Below are 25,684 nucleotides of genomic sequence, written 5' to 3' on the forward strand. Positions count from 1 at the left end.
TATGTAAGTTTATAAGGAACGTTAATAGGACCTGAACACAGATAGGCTGGCATTAGGATCAGCAAAGCCAACCATTAGGATTGGCTGCCTCTGCATGATGATGGCTAGTCTTTTTTTAAAAAATATATTTTATTTATTTATTTTTAGAGAGAGGAGAAGAGAGGGAGAAAGAGCGGGAGAGAAACATCAATGTGTGGTTGCCTCTCATGTGTCCCCCACTGGGAACTGCCCTGCAACCCAGGCATGTGCCCTGACTGGGAATCAAACTACGATCGATCGTGTGGTTCGCAGGCCCGCGCTCAATTCACTGAGCTACACTAGCCAGGGCATGATGGTTAGTCTTGTTCACCTAATTGCAGGTGCCACCAAGAAAGAAAGTCAACTCATGCTGTTCTTCAGATAAGTGAATCCACCTGCTGGGAAAACCTATCCATTGAATAGGAAATGCTGAGCGAGCAGATCAGTTGTGACTCCTCATTTGGGAGGGGGTGAGTAGGGGATAGAGATGTGAGTGGGAAGAGCAACAGAAGTGTCCACATCTGTTGGCACTGGCAGTAACAGAGAGGTTCTAAAGGCCCCGAGTTTCCTCTGTGCCATCCCAGGAGACCTCTTCAAGTGTGTTCACACTTACTCTTTCCATATTCTGGACAATCCCTGTCTGGATACTCCAGTCCTCTGGGGCTTAGCTTTTGGGAGCAACTCAAATGTATTGTGATCTGTTTGTGCGATGATCTCCTATAGCATTTATGGTCTTCATTTATAGTACACATTTTCTAATAGGCCAAAATCAGGATGTGTGGTCTTTGTACAAGACCAACTGTTCCAAATGTATAATAATCTGAAAAAATGAATGATGGCAGCTGCCATTTTCATACAGCTTATTTCATACATCTTACACTGTTGTTTAATCTTACAATGCTATCTGATTGCTTTATGAATGCTTGATTTAATTCTTTAGCTAAATTGTAATGTTTTTAAGACTAGAGATATATATCTCATACCATATATTACATATGTATATTATATACCAGCATGGCACTTTAAAAAATAAGGTGGTTGATAAATATTTAGACAAGATCAAGTACATTCAGAGTGGTATGGCCATAGAAATTATTTAATGGATTTCTTCTTTCCTCATTTTTTCTCTTTTCCCCTCCCTCTCTTCTTTCCTTTCGTAGCATCTCCTAGCTCTTAGGTTTTTGATGCAAAGATTAGAAATGAGGAAAGAAATGGTTAAAGCAGCAGATGGGGCATCATATAATTCAAAGGCAGAATACACTTATGTAGATTTGATGATTTTTGGATTTAGTTTCTGGACATACTATTATCTATCAAGATTCTAGTCTATCTATTTCTTCCTTCCCATGTGGTCCATCTTTTTTGTGGTGGGCTGGCTCAGCAGAATAGATCGTTGGGCCAAAGTTCTGGGTTTTAGGTTCCTATAACCTGGTTAGCTTTGCCACAAACAGAGCCTCACAACAGAGAACAGGAAAGAGAGTATGGGTGGACAAGTGTGGGTACACTGGGGCCTACAGCTTAGGGCGCACACCCTGGTGGACTGGGGATGACCATCATGCCTCTTTAAGCCTCCCTGCTCATCTGTAAAATAAAAACCAGTCATGGGAACCAGTCGTTGTGAGAATTATTTCTTAACTTAGATGTGTTTTTTCTTTTAGTCCTATTTTGGTAAGTTGCTATGCAATAAATACTGAGATTTTGAACAACAAAGTTGGGACAGTGGCCCAACAATTTATATTTATATATACATATGTATTATATTTGTATATGCATATAAACAACTGTTATTTATATGTATCCTTTATTACACACCTAAATGGTAAAATTCTAGATTCTGTTAGAGCTACTGAAGATTTTGGTAACATGGGATATTAGAGACCATCTGGTTCAGTTTTCCAAGGGCAAGAACCCCTTTCTAAATACTACTGAGAGATGGTCAGCTGGTTATGGCATCTTACTCCATTTTTATAAAAACTTCCAAATCTCTGACTTTGATTCATTATTCTTATTGGTGCCTTCTGGAGCCACACAGGAGAAATCGAAGGTCTAAGTCATTGTCCACATTTTCCCTGCACATTTTTTCCACTACTGTGTTTCCTCTTTGACAGAGCACCTCGAGGCTTGTAGCAGCAGAGGCTTCTCAGACTTGCTCAAGTCTCTGTGTTTAAAGATTCCCTTTGTTGAGTGGTGCTGATCATGCTGGGTTTTAACAGCACACATTCTCATCGTACATGCTTTTTGCCAAAATGGGATATGGTTGGCAAATGAAAGATAAATAAAACCAATGGTTAAATTGAGAATGTGATGAAGACGGCATGAAGTAGAAGGGTTTTGGTTCTTTAGGTTCAGTGAAGTTAGAGGTTTCAGATTAAACATCGGGGTGGTGAGAAAGTTAAGTCTCCTCACTGTAAGAGAAGACTGTGGCACACACAACTCAATTCACAAGTGCACTCAGTCAGTGGCTCTGAGGCTGACCAGAATTAAATGTCTCTTTCTAAAGATAATAAGTAAATGGGAAGGCTGGGGGTGGGGTGTAGCCAATCACATGGATCAGACATCCTCCCCTGTCTGGCTGGTAATACAAGAGAAAGAGAGGACCGTGTGTGGGAATTTAACAAAGCGTGGAGAGGGATGTTGCCTTTTCCTGCAAGACAGGGGTGATTACTTGAGCCACCATGCACCATATTCCTGGTAATTTATGGAAACTCAGATACTTGGGTTGATGAAAGTTTCTCTATTCTAATTTTTATATGGAAAGAGATTTTGTTATTCAAAGATTTGAAGAATAGCAAAATATATCAAGTTCTTTTAGTCATTCTCAAAGTGGTAGGTTTTCTGACCCCTTGTCTTGTCACTCTCCAATGAGCACAGTTTCGCCTCAGTTCTTTATGAAATTTGAAATTGAGACACACTATATTTTTGCTCTTCCGGTAGAAAACCACAGTAGGAGGCGATTAAACTCTTACACCTTGAACTGGATTCTAAGTTAAATTCTTGCTAAATTAAAATCTAAAATAGATTTAGTAGAAGAATACATTTGAGCTAGTTCTTAAAAGCTGACATTGCAGCGTACTGTGGCTTCCATGCGTGCTAATGCTTTCCTGTATTTATAGTTTCAAATTTACAGTCTGTGCATCGGGTTCTGTTGTACAAATCACTCCGCAATCTCTTGCATATCACTGAAGCTGCAAAAATAACTCTCCCCTAAGCCTTGGGGAGAATTAGAAATCTTTTTATCATAAATCTGAAACAACCAAGAAAACAAACCCCCCACAAATAAAACCAACAAATAACCACCACAACAAAACAGTACGACGTCTTCTTAATAACCAAATACTAGTGTGCTGGCTTATAATTTTAATACATCCTTTTCTTCGTTCCCCACACACTGTTACCTGAGGAAAGCATGGTGGTGGGGGAAGAATGAGTATCCAATTACCCTGTTTTGCAGATCTGGACTGAGTTCAGGGTCTTAGGCATGCTTCACATGACCAGTTCCCAGGTGATATTTGGTAATTTCACCTCCATGTGAATGACAAGACATACTTCATGCTTTTTAAGATACGTTGAAGTATATTATTGCATTTGATCTTCACCTTGAGGATTAGTAGAAGTGGCCTTTTCTTTTCTTGGCCCAAGAGCAATCTGAATACAGAAGACTTTGCCAGAGGACAGAGACAGGCAGAGAATTTCGATGTCCCGCCATGCAGCCTGGGGCTCCTTCTGCTGAACCACACTGCTGCTCAGGTGCTGGTATGAATCTGTGAAGTTGGCTTGTACTGAAACAAATATGCCCATGGCAAGAGCTCTGAATCTTGGAGTTGAAAAAGAAGTGAACTAATAGGGAAGGTGAAACGCCTTCAGCATCTTAGATCTTTGTTTCTAGAAAGTCCTGGAGGAGAGAGTTGGATGATGTAATGTATGTTTTAATAATAAAGAATGAACTTCAACATATAACCATGCTNGCATGCTTCACATGACCAGTTCCCAGGTGAGATTTGGTAATTTCACCTCCATGTGAATGACAAGACATACTTCATGCTTTTTAAGATACTTTGAAGTATATTATTGCATTTGATCTTCACCTTGAGGATTAGTAGAAGTGGCCTTTTCTTTTCTTGGCCCAAGAGCAATCTGAATACAGAAGACTTTGCCAGAGGACAGAGACAGGCGGAGAATTTCGATGTCCCGCCATGCAGCCTGGGGCTCCTTCTGCTGAACCACACTGCTGCTCAGGTGCTGGTATGAATCTGTGAAGTTGGCTTGTACTGAAACAAATATGCCCATGGCAAGAGCTCTGAATCTTGGAGTTGAAAAAGAAGTGAACTAATAGGGAAGGTGAAACGCCTTCAGCATCTTAGATCTTTGTTTCTAGAAAGTCCTGGAGGAGAGAGTTGGATGATGTAATGTATGTTTTAATAATAAAGAATGAACTTCAACATATAACCATGCTATGAAAAAGTGGAGTAGCTATAAAATCAGTCTCCTTTAACTTACATAGAATCTTCTTTGGAGTTGACGTGCCCATGAGAGAAACCCGTGTTAAAGAAATGATCCCAGAATATAAAATATTCCCTGAGGCAGGAGGAGGGAATGCTTTTCCTCCTAAAGGTCAAGGGAGCTGGGTCTGAAGGGCATACATGCTTTAGACTTCTCTTTCTGAGTTAGTGCCCCACCAGCTGACACAAATGGTGGCCACATGCAATAGGCAGAGAAGTCCCTTGCAAGTACCGTTTCAACGACAGGAAGTACAAAAGAGTAAGAAGGCCAGGAAAGCAGGGCCGGGGGTGGTGGCAGTGAGTGGTATCAAGAAAGATGATGTGTTTCCCCCTTGACTATGCTCACCTTACTATTATTTTCCCTCTGTCTTCTCTTTTTTCTTCCTTGCACTTTTTTTCTACCAGAGCAGTGGCAGCAAATCAGATTTAGAGTGATCTGTCTGTGCCCCAAAGGCTTGGGGATGGAATGCTTTTTCTCTTACAGAGTGCTAGTTGTGTATCAGGAAATGAATTGATGTTTCCGTGAGTGTTAAAGATATCTCAGTTGTCCATCTGGGTGAAGTTAAAGTTTTCAGAATCAAAATTAGAATAAGGGCAAATGTTTAAAATATATTTCACTTCCACCTTACAAACAGTTACAGAAAGAAGAAGAAAGGGGGACGTAATCAATCATAAGCAGAATAACACGATGACATACTTTATTATTGCTTTGGAGGTGTGCCCAGCCTAAGGAATTGCTGTCCTTAAATATAAGTCATGACACCACAAAAGTCCTAGAGGAGAACATGGGCAGGAAAATTTCAGATATCCCAGGCAGCAATATTTTCACTTATATGTCCTCTAGAGCAAGGGATGTAAAGGAAAGAATAAACAAATGGGAGTACATCAAATTTAAAAGCTTCTGCACAGCTAATTAAAACATAGCCAAATGAAAAGGGAACCATCTGTATGGGAAACATTTGCCGGTGATACCTCGAACAAGGGTTTGATATACAAAATATATAAAGTACTCATATGACTCAACACCAGGATGACAAACAATCCAATTAAGAAATGAGCAAAGGATCTGAACAGGCACTTCTCCAAGGAGGACATACAGAGGGCCCAGAGATATATGAGAGGATGCTCAATATCACTAGACATTAGAGAGATGAAAATTAAAACCACAATGAGGTACCACTTCACACCAGTCAGAATGGCCGTCATTAACAACTCAATAAAGTACTGGTGAGGATGCGGGAGAAAAGGGAACCCTAGTGCACTTTTGGTGGAAATGCAGACTGGTGCAGCTGCTGTGGAAAACAGTATGGAATTTCTTTAAAAAACTAAAGATGGAACTGCCTTTTGATCCAGTGATCCCACTGCTGGGATTATACCCTAAGAATCCTGAGTCACCCATTCAAAAGAACCCATGCACCCCAATGTTCATAGCAGCGTTATTTACAATAGGCAAGTGCTGGAGACAGGCTAAGTGCCCATCAGTAAGTGAGTGGATCAAAAAACTGTGGTGCATTTATACGATGGAACACCACGCAGCAGTAAGAAAGAACTCCTACCCTTTGTGACAGCATGGATTTAATTGGAGAGCATTATGCTAAGTGAAATAAGCAAGATGGTGAAAGACAAATACCATATCATCTCACCTATAAGTGAAACCTAATCAACAAAACAAACAAGTGAGCAAAATAGAACCAGAGACATGGAAATAAGGAACTAAGTGACAGTGACCAGTGCGGAAGGGGAAGAGCGATAACAGAGGAAAGAAGGGGAAGGGTCTAGTCAAGGAACATGTATAAAAGATCCATAGTAATGGACAACAGGGTGGGGACTTGACTGGGGGGGTGGGACTGGGTGGGGTGAGGATGAGGGGGAGTGGAGACAACTGTGCTTGAACAGCACAACAATTTTAAAAAGTAAAATATGGTTAAAAAAGAAAATCTACACGTACCTAAAAAAATAAAATAAAAGATATTGGCTAAAATCAGAAAATGAATAAATATTTTCATTGTGGATTATATAGCTATAAGTGTTTATTATCGATGATTCAAATAATATAGAAATGGGGAAAGTGGAAATGGTCTTGTAATACCATCCCCCCACAATTGCCACTGTTAGCTATAAATTCATTTCTGACTTGCAGAAGCTTAAGGACAGAGTTTTAAGTGAGCTTGTGTTCACATATTGGGTTACATTTGTTCTCTCTGCAAAAGCACATAGCATAAACAGCAGCCAACCATTATAATGAAAACCAGAAAGCTGAAAAGTGAAAATGCATATAAAGCCACAATAGACACCAATAAGACCCTAAACATTTACATTTCCTAGGTCTGTTCATTATATTTTCTTTCTGGCATTTTATAGTCATTGTATGTAAAAGGTAAGAATCTTTGGTGAATTTGCCAACCTACGGTATCTTTTCTTACCGCTTTTCTAGGGGTTTATGAGATCATCATGTTCTGGTTTTCCATCTTATGATAAAAAGATTTAATTCGTAGCTTAAGAGCTCTTTCGTGTCTCTTCTCTGGGTGCCTACCTGAATGTGCTTATGTAGTCATGAAACTGATCAGCTCGTGTGGCTGTTCAAAGCAAATTTATTACGTTAATTACAACTCATTTTTTCTTTGCTGATGATCGTTCACCAAACATTATTAAGGGCTTTGGTGTGCCTGGCACAGTGTTAGCATCAAGGGTATCCAAGTGCAAAGCTGGCAGGGAAGAGAGACTCGTGTGTAGATAACTTGAAGGTGATGTGAGAAGAGTGTGCCTGGGGTTACTGAAACCCAGAGGAGAGAGGGACTCCTTACGGCCAGAAGGTGCCAGGGAAGGATTCTTAGATGAACTGACATTTCAGTAACATAAGTGATGAAAGTTCAGTGAGAGTGTTTAGGTGGAGAAGGGACTGGGGATGAAGGAAGAACGTCAAGACAAAGACATACGGAGAGAGAATGGAATTAACTTTTGTTAAGTGCCTACTGGGTGCCAGCCACAGCATTTCAGCTAATTCAGTCCTATATGGTCTCTATTATTGCCTTCATTTTGTTCTTGAGAAAAGTCAGACTCAGAAAGGTTAAATGACTTGCCCAAGGTCTCATAACTTGAGCTACTGCTGGGACTCAAAGGTGTGAACAACGACTCACACCCAGGTTGACAGCAGCTGGTACTTAGTAGCATGAAGTGGAGGAAAGAGCTGTCTCCTTGGGGGAAATGACAGGTCGATATGGCTGGAGTGCGGCATGCATAGGCAGAAACAAGGCTAAAAATGGAAAATGGGGCTAGTTTGTGAAGTTTGGAAAATGGGGCTAGTTCGTGAAGTTTGGAAAATGGGGCTAGTTTTCTGCCTGTTTAAAATGTGCTCTTAGAGTATGAAAACAGCAGCGAATTTTGTTAAGCAGACATGAAAGCGCAGATTGAGTGATTTTTTTAGGAAGAGAACTCTGTCTACATAGCTTGGGTTGGAGGGATTTGGGTAAGATTAGAGGTAGGGTCACAGATTTATCCTCAACTACACTTAGATGTACAAAGAAAGCATTTTTCTAATTTTGACCTGACTTTCTCCTTAAGATCCCTTCCCCACTTAATAAGTGGAGAGAGACAAAAACTGCATTTAGCCGAGAGTAGTGAACTCAGCTTCAATAATGTAGATTTTAGTAATTCACTTTTCCCTCTGCACCTCACTAAGGTGGTGCCTCAGTGAGTGGGGTTCACATGTCCTAGAGACCTTGTGTGTGTGTGTTTGTCTGTCAGAGTTAGGGGGAATCCCAGCTGGTGTCAACTGGGGTCCGGTGGTGTTTTGCCTCTGCCTTGGGCAGCTTTGGCATCTGCTGTTGAAACGTAGATGAGCTGTAACTGGTGGTCAGGGCCTGGTTGTCCATTTTGCTTACTTGGTCCACCTTGGTTCTTGCTGGGACTGCATTGCGCCCCCATGAGGCCTGACAGTGACCTTTCCCCACGATTCTCCATAGTTCAACTTGGGAATGTCCACACCATTTAGAAGCTATCAAGGCTCTGGATAGCTAGACTCAAAACTTAGGCCCTGTATTTTCCTAATGTCCTTATACCAGTTTTACTGATTTCTATGATATGGTTACCACCTGTGGGGTCACCACCCCATGTTGTCTTGAGGATGGGGGCGGAGAGAGAGGACAGTCTGTAGGATGATATCATTTAGATCCCCAAAGGGAAGGTGACACAGAAACTCTTTGGCTTTTGACTTTGTCATGAGCCTCTCTAACTCCCCACCCTCTTTGGGGGTTTTAGCCCTGAGTGTCTATACTCCATGGTCTCCATCTCCTTTTCTTTTCCGTATCTACCTTGGCCCCTTCTTTGCCCCACCCTTTTCCTTGTGTTCCCAGCTCACCAGGACTTCTCCAGGTCATCCTGTCCTCCTTCCGGAGGGGCCATTAACCTTCTGCTTTTGGCTGCAATAGCAGCCAGGCTACAAGGGATCAGCTGTAAGATAAAGAAGTCTAAGTTGGACAGTATTTCAAAGCTGTCATGTCTGTTCGCTGTGATAAACCGTTACAGTAGTCTACATGAGGGACAATAAAAGCTGGAAGAGAGTCCTGGGAAGGAGCATTGGTGAAACCAAATGGGGGGCTCATGACAGGGAGAAGCTTGGGGTGACTTTCATGTTCCTGATTGGGGCAACCATTGGATGAAGATGTACTCAACAGAGAAAAGACAGGAGGAAAAGGAATAGTTGAGAGGGCAGGGGGTTGAAGGGGAGCATTAGGGGGTGGAGGGAGCGAAGGAAGGTTTAGTTTGGGCATGCTTTCTAGCAGGAGAAATTTTGGGCCCCCGCCCCTGGGAGAGAGAATCTGCCTGGAGAAATGGATTTGGGAACAGATGAGACTATCCAGGGAGAAAAAGAAATCACTGTCATTGTAGATGTTGAATTTAGACACAAACATGGTTATTGCTCTGTTTTAATTCTTCCTTGCACTTCATGATGACTTAGTAGTGGGAACTTCTAGTTCCTGCAGTGAGGAAGGTCAGAGGACACAGGTACTGTACTGTCACACTGTCTGCTGTGGCTGTTCACCCGCGGGAGACATAAACACTCGGTATATACAGAGTTCTTATCACAGCGTGTCCAGAAGATGGAAAGAAAACTTTGACAAGTGGCTAAAAAGAAATAATTTTCAGGTACATGCATAGGCAGTGTTAAATTTTTTTGTGGTTGAACTGATTTTTTTAAACTGAAATTTTGGAAACGTAACATGTAGTTCTCAAAATTCTTTCCCTCATTGTTGTGCCTGAGACATGGCTTAACCTTTGGGTGACTCTGTGAGCATAATTGCCTCGCTGTCTTTCAGAGGCGGCTTTTAATTGTGTTGCTGAGCAGCAGCTGCTGTTGAGGTGCTGGCTGTAGTCTTTCAATAGATGGGGCGGGTTCATTAATTGTTTCCTCTCGCTGGACTGGGCATCAGGGCTTGGGTAGTAGCCAGAAGCTGTTGAAATGCCATCACTTACTTATAGGATTGCCCTTTAAGCCACTGATTTGTTATTTTATTCAGTTTCCATTCTTTATCTCCCAAATTTAAATGAACATTTATTGAACACAGTGCTAAACTCAGTTCTTACCATTCTCAGTGGCCTTTTCACCAGATTATTTCCCCCTGGTTCATAGCAGTTAGCCCTCTGGCTGGACAAGAGGTATCCTTAAGGACTAAAGACAGCTTGTCATCTATGGGTCTCAGGCCTGCCATGGGGAAGTGCCATGAGTTGTCACAGGTGGGACCCAGAGTCCTCGGTCTGCTGCTGATTTATGCTCAGGTAACCTGAGAAGTTTCTTAGGTACTTTTTAAAAAAAATTGTGCTCAAAATTCTTATCTGCAGAACTGTTGTTTTGAAAGTTTTTAATTCATTTAGTATTTAATGGTCACACTGAATGCATAGTGTGCTGGGTGGGACAACCAATGGAACTCTGTGTTTTGGCTTTTGGTTCTCCCTCTCAGAGCTGCTCTGTGGGCCTGCTTCTTCTCATGCCCCAGGATAAAGTCGTGGGCAGGCCCAGTGAAGGTTATGGTCATTCTCATAATAAAAACTCTTCAGTCCCATTTCCTTCCCGGACAGTCTCAGTCAGGTGATTAATATATCCAGCCAGGAGTAGACTGGTTTAAAGTGAAATCTACTCACATCCCTGACTGAGATTTTAGATTTAGTTTGTCAAATTCCACACACACACACAACAAAACAAGAAACAACATATTCCACAAAAACTTATTTATTGAAATATATTGAAATTATAATAGATTAATTTATTTTTAGAGATGATCAACATATTTTTTAGGTTTAAGTATTTTTTGTATTTCTTTCCTATTGCAAATGCTGTGTCTTCAAGATTAAGGTTCCTTTTTGTTGTTGCTGTAGAACCAAAGTGCAATACATTTTTGTATATTGATTTTATATCTAACAATTTTGCTGGATGTTCTTATTGTGATAACTTTTCAATGGCTTTTTAGTGGAGATAATTATATCATCTGTGAATTTGATTTATTTCCTTGCTTTCCATTTCTTTTGCCTTTTCCTTTGATTTTTCTATGTTGCCCTCCGGACAGAGTTAACAAATAGAAGTGGCGATCATTTTGGAGGGGTTGCTTGTAATAGTTCATCATTAGGTAAAATATTTGTAGTAAATTCCTGGCAGGTTTCCTTTATCAGGCTCAGAAATTTCTCCTTCTGGTTTGTAAGGAATTTTAATCACGTGTTTGTCAAGGATTTTCTCAAATACTTTCTCAGCATGTAATGAGATGTTTTGGGTTGACTCCTACGGAGGGGTGTTAAGATGCAACCTATGGTATCTTCTAGATGCAAAGTCATTGCCAGCTGGACTGGGAGTGATGTTACATTTTGAAATATGATTTACATAATTCAAATGTGCTTTGTATATGTAAACCTATACCTTTTGTAGGGAAATACCATGTTATTATGCTGTCATGCTTGAAAAATAAAACTAAATGTTTTTTTCTTGTTTGTTTGTTTTTCTCTCCAGTATTACTTTACTGTCCTTTTTGGCCATGAAGGTCAGAAACCACTGGAGCTGCGCTGTGAGGAGGAACAGGATGGTAAGGAGTGGATGGAGGCCATTCACCAAGCCAGGTACGGGCTGGGACCTGCTGCATGACACTGGATTGTCTGGGTCTTTCACTGGGGGCATCATCGTTGATGGTAGTTTTGGAGGAACTGCAGTTTCAAGATGGGCTTCCCCTTGATGCCTCCTCCTTAGTCATGTGTGAGATGATTCTTTGAAATTTCTGTGGCTGTTTTCTAGCTAAAGCTGAAAGGCAATAGATACAATAATAACAATGGTAATTGGTCACTATTGTGGATTTGTTCCTGTGTACCAGGCCCTATTTTCTACGTGCTTCTCAGTTGAGGAATTCTTAAATTTATTGATTCACGTATTCTTTCAACAGTTTATGAGAGGAGTATCATAAGGACCCCCTCTTTTATAGATAAGGAGACTGAGGCCTGGAAGGGCAGTTTGCTTGCCTTTGCTTGCCTTGCCAGGTTGCACAGCTAGGCAGTGGCAGAGCTGGGCTCTGGACCCAGTGCCACCAACACCTGTATACCCTGCCCTGTGCAGCCTGGTTATCAAGAAATTCGATGCCAGCCTCTCTCTAAGGAAATAGAAGAGCATGATTTTGCTTCCTCCTAAGAAATACAAGAAAGTTGCAAAGGAGCACACTTTGCCTGAAAATGACTTCTCTCTTTTATTTTTCATATTTAATTCCAAAGTCCTGCTCACTTTTTACTTCGAATGGCTCCCACGCTCACTGATTTTTGCCTGTCCCCTCCTTAATCCAGGCTCCCCTTGCTCCACAGTCCCCGGCTCATGTCACTGGTGTTTCGGCAGCAAAACTAGAGCCAGGAGGCACTTCCTTTTTTTCATCCGACATGCCCTCCCTTCTAAATGTCCATTTATGTTGCCACCACCCCTTCCTGGAACTTTCCCCCTTCCACTGAACAGTCTGCACTGGCCCCCTTCTCCAAATCGCTGCAGCACCTGCATTACCACATGTCAATGATTTAACACTTAGTACAGTTTAGGTTATTTTTGACATATTTCATGTGTATGATTTCTGTTTCCTGAACTGTACCTTGAGGGTGGGGAAGAGGATGAGAGCACATTCATTTCTGAATGAAGCTCAGGCTAATTATGCAGTAGGTGACTAGGACATGTTTTCAGATGGATTTTAAAGACAATGAGAATGTTCTGAATGAGTTTAGAATGATCTTTGAACCCTTGAGACTTTTTCTCTGAAAGTCTCCTCCTACGCCCTACCCCTTTTATAACTACTTTTTGTCAACCACCTCCCCTGTGGTGGGTAGTGCACCAAATGCTTCACATACTTACTGTTTTTTAATTCCTCACGATGACCCAGGAGGGATTATTGACCCCATTTTACACAGGAGAAAACAGAGGTTCACGTTGATTAAGCATATTGGCCAAGATCTAACACAAGGTTGTTTAGCTGCAGAGCCGGATTCCAACCCAAGTCAATTAGACTTCAGAGATTTTAGTCAATGTTCCATGTTGCCCCTCTCTTTGTTACTGCCTTTTTCTCTTCAGTTCTCCCCTGTTCCGTCTCTTTTCCCTTCCTCGATGCAGAGATGAAGATGGGGGTATGTGAGGTCGGGGTTGAGAGTAGAAGGTGTTAGTTTCAAATTATTTCAGTTCCTTTTCTTTCCTTCTCTACAAAATATTTCTCGGGGTTGGCGATTAAATGCTGCTCTCCAGGTGGGCCCTGGCGGCAGCTCCCTGACATCGCGGTCAAAGCACACTGCGCCGCTGTCCCTGCTGTCGGTGGCTGCGTCTGAGGGTGTCGCTCCAGATGCAGGACTAATGTGGAGTGACTTGCTGTAGAAAAAGGTCAGGTCTTCAAAGGTGAAAGAAGTATGAAGTTGGCAAGGTAGAGCCCTTGGGTCCTTTCCCGACACAGTCTGTGTCACCACTTCTGTTCCTTTGTATCTGGGAGTTCCAGTGAAGTCAATCGTTTAAAACGCGTATCTGTCTGTCTTTTTCGTTCCAGAAGAGCCAGATACTGTTTATTAGTAACCCAAATTCCTTTGTAGTTGCCAGGCAAATAGTGAGGTAGGCCAAATACAGAGTATGAATTATTCTTAAAGTACTTAGGTTTCAAGTAACATTTATTTGTACATCATCAAACGTGCCATATAACTCTTTGGTGTTGATTGGCGTGTGCTCACGGCCAGGGTGTGCGTGATCACGTGAGGACACCCACTTTGGAAACCACTTCATTGATTTAGGTGATTGGATAGTGAGAATTCTCTTCTGTTTGGATTTGAAGATTTGGTTAATAATTGATCTTTTTTTCCTGATGTCCTGACTTTTTGGTTTATCATATTTGCTTTTTCTTTTCCTTGAAGTCCAGGATTAGGTTATTTGATGGCTTCCTTTTAATCTGACTGTTTAATAGCTGAGTTCTTCTATTTGACTTCTTTGCATTGAGATCCTTCTTAAACTTTTGCTTTATAATCAGGGACGATAGTAACTTTTTCATTGAAGTTTCACTAAGTCGAGTTTTTGCTATAATCTTGGATCTATGAAATTTTTTATCCCAACTTTTACAGCAGAGCCAGAAAGTTAATGAAACTGATTCAGAAAAAGGATTTGTCAGCCATTTTTGCTTGCCATTGTGCTAATTAAAACAACTGGTTAGGTGACTAAATATTTCACCTTTAGAGGACAGTTTGATGGCATTAATTTGCTACTGTTGCCTTTTTCATAGAAAATTCTCAATAATTATGGTTTTATTGATCCCTCTTCTGAAAAGTCTGAGCTTTTGATTAACTAATGAGTATTTTAGTCTAAGATGGGTTTTTTTTTTGTTTTTTTTCCCCCCTGAGCCGTCATCTTCCTGCAGAGACTGTGTAGAAACGGAGACCACACAGAATCCCTCTTGGTTACTGCTGTTCTCCTGGGATGGCTTCTCAGGACCAGCCTGGTTGTGTGGTCTACATGTGCCATGAGAATTATATTCTTACTGCTGGCTTTTGTACCCAGAGCTGAACCCACATTTGGGTCATTTTCTGAGATGTAGAGTTGCATTCTCCCTTAGATATAGCTCAGGGTAAAATCTTTTTTGGAAATTAAAATCTCATTTGAAGCATTAACCTGGTCCAGGAAGCTTGTCTTACACTTGGCTTGAAGTTGGCCATTATTACATTTTGAGAACACTGACACATTTAAAGATCATGTCACCACATATTATTAGCACCGGTCCCTGGGAAGCTGTGAGCAAGGCTCTGTTTTATTTTTGTCTGAATGAAGGGAAGTCAAAGCGTTTTAATAGCAATGACGCCTGTGCCTATTCCATATGAGGTCTGCTAGTTGGGTATGGGATCTTGGACATTCCCAATAACCTGTTACTTCATCTTTGTTCTCTTGGCCATATCTGTCCACCATAGTTGACTGAGCTGTAAATATTAAGACAATCAAAAACACTCACCCAGTTGATTGTCTGTCCTTAGGGCTCAAAGACTGAAAAGACAACATCCACACAGTTCAGCTACTAGAACACTGACCAAGAAAAGTCTTGGTGGTGAGAAGGTGGCCATGGCCTGAAATTGGATCCAGGTGTACCTCTTTTAGGGCTCTTCCCATTCTGGTCTGAGCATAGGACCTGAAAGACCTGGTCTGTGACAGTTGGTCGAGAAGAGAGGTGGAAGGTATTCCAGAAATGTCCAGGGTAGTCTGCAAAGGACTTTGTGATCACCTGGATATGGGCAGTATTAGACCAAGGTGGCATCTAACACACCTCCCAGCTTGAGTCCCTAGTTTGGATGTTGCCACTCCCTGGGAGGAGAAATGATGAATGAGAGCAGGTCTATGAGGTCGAGGTGGTGAGCTGGTCAGGAAAGGCTTCTGCAGAGTTGGAGGGTATGATCATGTGGAAGGGGCAGCGGGAGCCATGTGATACCGAGGGACCTCCCTGCCCCACGGTATGTGTGTAAGGTGGGAGAGCATGAGTATTGGTGGCTACTAAGAAAGTAAGGTATGTTTTGAGGGGGAGAACTGCTTGGGTTTCTATCAAGGTTGAGGTCAAGGAAGGGCTTAGGAAAAGTTGGAGAGACAGAGAAGTTGGAGAGATAGAGAATATTGTGCCTGGGCTAGGATTTCAGTGTTTGAGACTGTCCCTGTTTGAGACTGTCCTGCTGTCTTTTTCCTGCTGTCTAATTTTTTCAGCTGACACTATGCTCAACCTCCCACCTGGATTCTCTTTCCTCCCTCAGTGTGTGCCCGTGGCAGGTGGTTCTTAGACTTTCCTCTATGGGGAGGGAGAGTGTCTCCAGGGGAAAAGGAGTTGGGCACAGGCTTCCATCCCATAAATCTCCCGGCAGATTTAGTTTAGTCAGGGCTTGACAAAACCCCTTCCTTCACCCTGTCAGTCTAGAACTTGATGAGCAGGGAGACTTAATCCTCCAGTTAAGTCTTTCAATTAAGTCCTGTCCTCTGGTTAACACTAATCCAGCCTCCCAGATCTGTTTTTTATCTGCAGTCCTTTTGATCACATGCGCCTGAGGCAGCATGTTCTTTCTCTCTCTCTCTCTCTCTCTCTCTCTCCCTCTCCCTCCCTCCCTCCTTCCCCCCAATAAACACACACAGACAACCATGGTAATTGTACCAAACACTGAATGCCTGTTGCCTCATTCTTTTGACTTGGATAGAGGCACAATCTAGAGCAAAGTGCAGAGTATAAAATCTGTCCAACACAAAGGACCACTGTGTATGTCATATCATCCCCATAAAATCAGCACTAAATTTGTAGAATGTGCATGGAGAAATCCCTCACAAATCAGAAAAGACTGATTACATAGAAAAGCTGAAAATGCTTCTCATATCACTGCAAAACCACAGAGCTAGAAAATCTGGAATGGGCAGTGATGTTTTAGCCTAAAGCAAGCCTGAAGCCATATTTTGTATCTTCAAACAGTGAGAGACTATCACTGCTATAAAGCTCAAAGTGTGGAATTTGTTTATTTGACAGACTAGATTATTTGATTAAGAACTTCGGCCACAAGTTTGCCTTCAGATTTGCTGCAGTGAGAGAGAATTCAACATTTTCCTCCTTGAGAGCCCGCACAGTGCAGCATGAAAAGAAAGGGGTGCTGTGTGAACTAGGAATGGTGTCACTTGAGAGGGTGGTAGAACTTGTTTTCAATAGGGAAAAGTTGGGCTTGAATTTTCTTGTTCTCAGCCCTTTGTTAATACTTTCACCTGCCAGTTATCTTCCTGCTCCTTGCAGTGTTTCTGCTTCAAATGCTCATCCCCCTCCTGAAGCATTCAGCTTACACTGCAGCGCAGCCTGCGTCTTCGGTCACAGAGCAGGTGCCCTGTCCTCACCTGCACACTGGCTCACCTTCGGGGGCAGGGGCACCGCATGAGTCTTCACTGTCTCCAGGAGAACCATCTCTGGTTCAAGGCAGATATCTACCCCGAGCCTCCTCCCTTTGATTTTCTTGCTCTGTTAGTTGTTCCAGTTCTCTCCCAACTCTGGCTTTCCTCCAGTATTCTTTGATTCCCTTAGAATCTCTCCCACCTTACAACAAAATAAAAGTACAAATAAAAATAAAAATCCTTCTTTGGCTCTGAGCCCTCCTCTAGCTGTGTCCTCGCTCCGTGGAGAAATGGCTTGGCTGTTCTCCCTGTCTTCGCAGCCCCTGCTCTCTTTTCAACCCTCAGGGGCAGGTTTCTGCCCATACCCCATGGAAACTGTTGCCATCTGGGTCAACAGTGACTTTTCAAAACTTTTCTTTCCTTATATAAGTTCAAGTTTCTATTTATAATTTAATACTTATTTTTGAATTACACAAGGAATACGTAAATGCAAACTCTTTAAACAAAGAAAATCAAAGGATGTGCAAATAAATGTCTGTAGCCCAGGGTTATGGTTTCCATCTATACACTACCCCATTAACATTCCCCAAGCCCATAGATTTCCTCAAACGTACATATAGTTGATAATGTAGAGTTTAGTATTTCCATACATTTGAATATGGACAGGGAACTAGATTATATAATGACATACTTTTTAAAATTTACTATTTACTGTTCATTTTATTCTCAACTTTCTTTTTACACTAATTTGGAATTTTTTAAAAACATCAGTATATAGAGAATTACATTCTTTCTTAAAATTCTCTTTTCTATTGCTTTTACACTGCTGCTCCCTCCTATTTTCTTACCCTTTTGATAATTCCTTCTCATCCTCTTTTATGGCTTCTCTTGTTCTGTCTTTATCTTAAGTGTAGCTGCTCTGCTGATCTCCACCCTTCTGCCTCTTCTGTCCTCAGTTGGCGCCTGTTTCCAGGCTTCCACCATGTGGATAAGTCATCCCTTTTCCATGCTTCCGCTAGGATGGGTACCACACTACATGCACCATGTGCTCATTTTATTGGATAGTCCCAGAGCTTATGAATATTTTATATGTGTGGTTTGATCCCCATTGAGTCTGAGGTCTTAAAACAGAAAATAACCCCCTGGAGGCTACCATTCTAGTAAGTGGAAGAGCTGGAACTCAGATCCAGGTCAGGCCTGTGCACATAACCCCCAAGATATATTGCTTCCAGTATGTGTAGAAACTGACAAATTTGCAAATACGGATTTTTCTATATTGATATGCATTTGTCATATTCCTCTGGGTGCTCAGAGTTACTTGATACTAAGCAAGTCCAAAAGCAAACCTATCTTTCTTCAAGTGGCTTGTTGTCCACTTCTCTCTACCTAGGGAGTAGTTTCCTATACAATCAGTCACTCACACCAGCAGATGTCATCCCCTGTGTCCTCCATCCCCACGGCTCACATCCAATCAGCCACCAGTTGTAGACTCAACCCCTGGACTAGCTCGTCCTCCTTCTTGTCTGTGTTGACGGTGGTTGCCTGGGCTACTGCTCAGCCACCTCACCTGTCTCTCCCCCAAGTTTGTTTTCTAATCCATTCTCCAACAAATGCGGTGTTTGGAACAGGGGTTTTAGTCTGTAAATTTTATTCTTTTTAATCTCTCCTAGCAGAGATTCTTGCATTTCCATTCATTGCAAAGGGGACAGCATAGAAGAGGAGAGTAGCCTTACAGAGAGATTAGTGGGGGTGATATACTGTTAGCACCTCATTCTAATGTGGGGGCATAAAAATATTGATTAGTCAGTGGAGTGGAGCTATTGCTATAAGAGAATTTGAGAGCCAGAAGAAGTGGAAGGTAGTGATGCTAAAACAACCATGAGCAATGAAAGGTAGCCTGGTGTAGCTTTATGAGGGCGGCCGCTGCCGACGCCATGCATGCTGGGACAGGATTGCACTGTGGTCCTCCAGGACTGGGTTTCCTGCTGTCCCGAAGACGTCGTCATACCCTAGTAGGAGGAGTGCTGGTTTGTAAGAGTTTTCTCAGTAAAACTGAGCCATTTTTCTTTAGTTACCTGTCATGTGACTTTTCAGTTTGGATTTTACTGTAGTTATTATTTATATCTCATTAGTATATATATCTAGCATATTAGCTATATATGCTGGACATACATGCTATCTCTCTGTAAGTATGTCTTTAATTAAAGTACCTTGAATGAGGTTCTGGCCCTAATAATTCTTTGCTCAGCTAATAGAATTTTTATCCTCCTTTAAAAATAATGAAGGCTTATGATTTTATGCTGTACTTTTGGTCTGGTATCTTTAGGATTTTATTTAAATGTTTCCATTTATCCTGTGTAGGATAGGTGATAGTTTGGTTTTGTTTATAAATATTACACATGAATATTTTACGTGTATATATGTATGTATGTAAAATATTCATGTGTGCACACTTCAATTTGCCATCCACCGGTGTTTGACAGATGGGTGGCTTTCATCATGTTGATTTATATAGCTTAATTTTATTATTTCCTTTGGCAGTAAGAAACCACTTTTCCCCTGGTGGATGTTAAACTTAATAAAAAACAAACGGAACAGAAATAATGAATAGATTAGGCAAAAATTCTTAAACTTGAGCATTACCTAGCAACTAGAAAATTTATCAGATAAAACATGTATTGGAAATATGGGAAAGAAAATCCCTACATTGAAGGGAAACCATACCTGCACGTTCAGTTGATTTGACCCAGTGCAGAAGTACATTCATTTGCTAGTGGGATACACAAAGAGAGCTTTGTTACCAAAAGGTGAGAGGATTTCCCAGTGAGAGCAGTTCATAATCTAAAGAGACCCAAATGAAATAAGTTGAATGACTTTAAAATTATGAACAATTGGCCCTGGCTGGTGTAGCTCAGTGGATTGAGTGCGGGCCTGCGAACCAGATGATTGCGGTTCAACTCCCAGTCAGGGCACATGCCTGGGTTGCAGGCCAGTTCTCTGGCAGGGGCCAGTTCCCAGCAGGGGATGCACGAGAAGCAACCATACATTGATGTTTCTCTTCCTCTCTCCTTCCCTTCCCCTCTGAAGATAAATAAATAAAATATTTTTTTAAAAAATGACAGCAGTGTCATTTTAAAAAATAAAATTATGAAGCCCTGGCTGGTATAGCTCAGTGGATTGAGCACAGGCCTGCGAACCAGAGGATCGTGGTTCGATTCCCAGTCAGGGCACATGCCTGGGTTGCAGGCCAGTTCTCGGCAGGAATACATTGTGTGTCCTTGGCAGAGGCAACCATACATTGATATTTCTCTCCCTCTCTCCTTCCTTTCCCCTCTAAAGATAAATAAATAAAATATTTAAAAAATACAATTATGAACAATTGAAATTATTTATATATATATATTTTATTGATTATGCTATTACAGTTGTCCCATTTCCCCCCTTCATTCCCCTCCATCCTTTAGTTCATGTCCATGTGTCATAAGTTCTTTAACGTCTACATTTCCCACACTACTCTTGCCCTCCCCCTGTCTATTTTCTACCTACTGTCTATGCTACTTATTCTCTACCTTTTCCCTGCCTCTCCTCCTCCTACTCCCCTGTTTCTAACCCTCCATGTGATCTCTATTTCTGTGATCCTGTTCCTATTCTAGTTGTTTGCTTAGTCTGCTTTTGTTTTAGGTGTGTAAAGAAGAACAAACCATGCAAAATATATTAGATGACTTTTCATTTGGATGAGTATTTTGTGCCAACCCCATGTCAGGTGCTAGACCAGTCTGTAGTATTTTTGCCTGCATTGTTGTGGAGCCTCCAACCCGTTTCCCTCATTGCAAGCCTTACTTTTGTCTTGTTCCATCAGTAGCAGCCAGTGTGATCCTCTTAAAAAGTTAGACCTTGCCAAGCCTTCGATCAAAGCTCTGGCATCTTACGCAGGGTGGCAACCGGAGATTTTATATTAGTCTACAGAGCACTTTATGCTTTAGAATCCTGTTTCCTCATCTGCTTTTATTACTTAGTCTCTATTTATAAACTTTTAAACATTTATCTTCTGTGCTCTAAATTTAAGCCACTGTTGATTCTAAAAGATAAAAAGCAGTAAGGGGCATTTACATCACAGTTATACAAATATTATGTCCCAAAGTGTGAAGGTTGGTGTTTGGTTCCATAGAGAATGAAAGGTAATCAGATGCAATTGAATATTTGCTCCTTGCAGGAGAATCTTGTGTGTGTTAACTTCTCATTTCTTTCTAGTTTCCTTTACTTCTTCTGGCTTGCGTTCTTGCATTCCATGTCACCTTTTATCTTTGTTTTCTGTTTTATTTGGTTGGAAAACTCCTCATAATTTTTCTCCTGTTGTAAGTGTGGTGGTTACCAAACTGTTTTTTGTTTGGAACTGGCTGTTGTCCTGTTGATTGGTTGCCTGGGGTGGGAATTTAAGTTAAAAAATATTTTTCCTTCAATTTTGTGTTGTGATCTTGCATCCCAAGTTACAGATTGAGAAGTATGTCATCTTGATTGTCATTTTAAAAAGACAATCTATGTTTTTTTAAAAGCTTTTATTTTTCTCTGGCCTTAGAGCTCTGGTATTTTGCCAGGATGCATCAGGGTATGAAATATTCTCACTCAGCCTCTCTAGGTTATCTTTCATACTTGACCTGTGCCATGCTTGGTTCAGGGAAGGTTTCTTTCGTTTCTTGATTTCTTCCCATCAAAGCTTGTGTTTTTTTCCTCTGGAACTTCCATAAGATAGATATTAGACTTCTGGGATCTATACTTTATGTTGCTCAGTTTTTCTGTCATATTTCCAATCTTTTGTATTTTTGTTCAGTGTTCTTTATTTTTCCAGACACCCAGCTTAGTTTTTGGCCATGCTGGTTTACTGGTTAGCACATTCATTGACTTGTAAAAATTTTAATAATCATTTTTTTGTTTCCAAGAATTCTTCTTGTTATTAGATTACTTTTTTTCATATAAGTCCCTTTTTGTCTTATAGCTCTGATAGCCTTTCATGTCTCTCTGAAGATAATGAACCTCTGTTGCCTGAATTAGCCTTGTATCCTCTAGTCTTTCTGTGTTCACTTGGGGCTGTATTTATTATCTATTGCTGCTTAACAATTTGTTCCACAATTCTTGAAACAATAAACAGTTTATTGTCTCCCCACAGTTTTTATGGGTCAAGAATACCGGTATGTTTTAGTTGGGCATCTCTGCCTGAATTTCTCATGTGGCAACAATCAAGGTGACAGTCAGGTCTGCAGTCTCATCTGAAGGCTCAACTGTGGGAATATCCATTTCCAAGTTCACATGTGGTTGTTGGCAGGATTCACTTCCTTATCAGTTGTTAGAGTGAAGCCTCAGTTCCTTAATCAGCTATTGGCGGGGGCCCTCTCTCAGTTTCTGCCTATGGGAACCTCTCCACAGAGCAGCTCACAACACAGCACTGACTTCCTTCCAAGCAAACCAATAAGACAGCAGCAAGGGGAGGCAAGCAGGATAGAAGCCAGTCTTCTTATAAACTAACCTTGGAAGTGCCATCCCATCCTTTCTGCCATACTCTATTCTTTAGAACTGAGCCATACAGGTCTAGCTCACATTCAAGAGGAGGAAGGGATGACGTAAGGGCTTGGGAGCCACATTACCAGAAGGCAGCCATCACTAAAAAGACAGCAACTAGGCCACCTTAGATGCTGTCCGCTGGAGAAGCCTTGGTTTTGGGAAGTTGGTTTTCTCAAGTGTGTAGTGATCTTTGTTCTAAATGAAGCACCTTGTAGGTTATTACAGGTACCGAGATGGGCTTTACCTTGTGACGGAGAATGTAGGTCTGTGTCACATATATAAGCTTCTTTTTAGGTTGTGTGGGAAGAGCACAGGAAGGCAGGCTGGTACTTCCTCTTGTATAATTATGTATTCTCTAGCGTGCATAGGTGGAGACTATGACTTGCTACCAGCCACCAGTGCATGGCAAACAGGCTGGGATTGTTTCTCCCTTGATTCCATCACATTATACGGCAAAGGAGAAGGGATTTTGTGGATGTAATTACAGTCCTAAACCAGCTGATTTTGAGATAATTAAAAAGGAGATTTTCCTGAGTGGGACTGACTTAATCAGACAAACATCCTCAAAGGGGGACCAAGGCCTTCCCTAAAGTCACAGATGCTCCTCCTGGCCTTGAAGAAGTAGGCCACGTGAGTTCTATAGCTGCAGGAAAATGAACTTTTCCAACAGCCTGAATGAACTTGGAAGTGGGTTCTTCTCCCCTCAAGCCTCCAGATGAGAAGGCACCTTGGCCGACATTTTGATTGCAGCCCCATGAGACCCCAAGCTGAGGATCCAAATAAACTGAACCTGGACTCCTGACTCATAGAAACCATGAGATAATACACGTGTTGTTTTAAACCACTAAGGTTGTGGTAATTTGTTACACAGTAGAAAACTAACACAATGTATTTCCCTCCTAGTCCCTCTCAGTGCTTCTGCTGATGTGGTTGTCCTTTGGGTCCGCAGTGGGTGTCTGGAGTAACGCCAAGCCCTGTGCTCTCGGAGTCCAGCTTCCTCTTCAGGAAGGAGGCCCCTTTCTACAGACAACTTGGGCTGTGATTTGAGGGAGTATGATTGAGTCTAGTCACGCCTTTTACTTCCTTATTTTGGGTGTTGGGAAGAGGAGGAACCTAATTTCCTGGTGTTCTGTGAGCACTGTGATAAAACGCCCTAACAATTGTCTCCTTGTCTATTCCCATTCTTCCTGTTTGTAGAGTCTGACCTTGAGGCTTCTCTGGCCACTCTTGTTGGGAACTGCGCTTATACAGGGGCAGGCAAAGGTGGCTTACAGCTGTGAGGACGTGAAGCGCAGTTTATTATTATAGTATTAATTAATTAATTAACTATTGTATTTGTTATTATTATCAACCAACTTTTGTCTACCCCTGTTATGTCAGGTTTCTACTACTCTAGTCTTCCCACGACTCTAATTTTTCTTGGTTTTTCTCTTCATGGAATTTCATGTAACTTCTGGTTTGTTGATGGCACATTTTGCTGTTTTATAGTTATGGTTTCGTTCTTAACAGAGAAAACCATCTTCATAGCATTTCAGTAGAACCTTAGAATTGATGGGAGGCCAATGTTGGTGGTGAGTCTGCATGAACTCAGGCACGTTCCCTGGACTGGACTTTTTCTTCACATATGAGAAAATAGAATGCTGTTTTGCAATCTAATACTGATCTATTTGTAATAAATTTGGCTGTGTTTCTGATAAAATGGATGAGAACGGGTAGAACTTTTATAATAGAATTACTTTTCTCATGCTCTGTTATTACTTCCTCCCTTAAAAGTTCCTCAAAGCATATTTCTATGAAGACTCTCCCCTTTTTTCCCTTCTTCCCACTTACAGTTACACAGCCTTTCTTTCTACTCTCTTAGGGTAATTTCTTCGAACAAGTGACTTAAAAATACTGCTGACACTGTGGTTTTTCTAACTCGAATAGTGCACATGACGTAAGTGCTGAGGGTGTCGAGGTAATTGAACTGAAACTGTGATTTTAGAATTGTCTTAAGACTCTTTTAGTTCCAAGTAACACAAATTCACTTCAATTTAGTTTAGGTTAAAAAGGGAATTTATTAGACGGAAACTGCAATATCTCACTGAACCTAAGGCCAAAAATTATATTCAGATGTCATAGGGTCTGGAACCAGAATGGAAAGCTGACAGGCACCCAGGTCGTTGTTATTTTCTGTCTCAGACTTTCTGTCTCTCTCGTCTCTACTTGGTTGAACATCTGATATTCTTTTCTCTCTCAGAAGACTCACTTTGTTTTGGCATAGACGCGACCAACTATGGCTGCCCAATAATGGTAACCTGAGTTTGCAAGTTCATATCATCTCAGTTCAAGCAAATAGGTCAGAGGCACAATACCAGATTCTGAGAAGAAAGACTCTAATTGGTTTTGCTTGGGCCAGTTATTTTTTTTTAAGATCAGTTTAATGTGGTCATTGAGGGCAGGTTTTATGGTACAAACTTGGCTGCTGGGGTCCAAGTTACCAAAGAAGAAGAAAATGGCTAGAAGATTGGGCTGATATCTCAAAACACATCTGCTGCAATATTCTTGTTTACATCCAGTGTGCTGTTTCTCACTAGAGGAAGTTTAGCTTGTAATTAAGAACATGGTCAGACAGACTTTGATTTGAATGCCATCCAGCCTTGCCATCTACAAGCTATGTGACCTCTGTGAAGATCAAATCCTTTATCTCTACAATTGGAATGATAAAACTATCTTCTTGAGTTTCTGGGAGGATGAGATGAGAATATATATGGTACCCCCTACACAGTCAATTAATAAAAACTATTGTTACTTATTGCTATTATCATACCATTTGGGAAAGATTATGTGAATGGAAGAAAATACATTTTTACCAACTTGTATACTGCAAGAAGCTCTGGTGACAGAACTTTAGATGCCACAGAATGGCATAATCAATAAAAATCTAAACAGAGTTTGTCTTTACCACATTAAAGAAATGGGCACAGGCTAGACTGTAGGAGTTAGGGCCCAAAGAATCTACACTTATTTCCAGAATGAAATTTTTGCTTCTGTTGCTTTTGGAAAGAATGTGCAAAGATAGTCAGTGTTCTCAAAATCTTAAAGAGAACAAGCAAGTCTGGTGGTTGCTGGTACAGTCATCATAGTTCTGTTCAGCGGTGCCTGTTCTGATAGTTGTTTCACTTATTCTACTTTCTGGCAAGTCTGTCTGATTGGCTAGTGCCTTGCTCAGTGAAATATTTTAAATATCATCTCTATAAACTAAGTA

At 41.3% G+C, this 25,684-nt stretch overlaps 1 protein-coding gene across 4 annotated transcripts in view; it reads left to right on the forward strand.

The window, feature by feature from the left end:
* RASGRF2 (Ras protein specific guanine nucleotide releasing factor 2) overlaps positions 1-25,684 on the forward strand; it is a 188,293-nt gene that overhangs the window by 42,684 nt on the left and 119,925 nt on the right. For all 4 annotated transcript variants that reach the window (XM_037032149.1, XM_037032150.1, XM_037032152.1 and 1 more), the window contains exon 2: positions 11,512-11,618. In XM_037032149.1, coding sequence (XP_036888044.1) covers positions 11,512-11,618 — 107 coding nt within the window. The remainder of the gene's footprint in view (positions 1-11,511; positions 11,619-25,684) is intronic.

Source organism: Sturnira hondurensis, unplaced genomic scaffold, assembly GCF_014824575.4.
Source record: "Sturnira hondurensis isolate 20B ecotype Veracruz unplaced genomic scaffold, ASM1482457v3 Scaffold0021354, whole genome shotgun sequence".
NCBI classification, from domain to species: Eukaryota; Metazoa; Chordata; class Mammalia; order Chiroptera; family Phyllostomidae; genus Sturnira; species Sturnira hondurensis.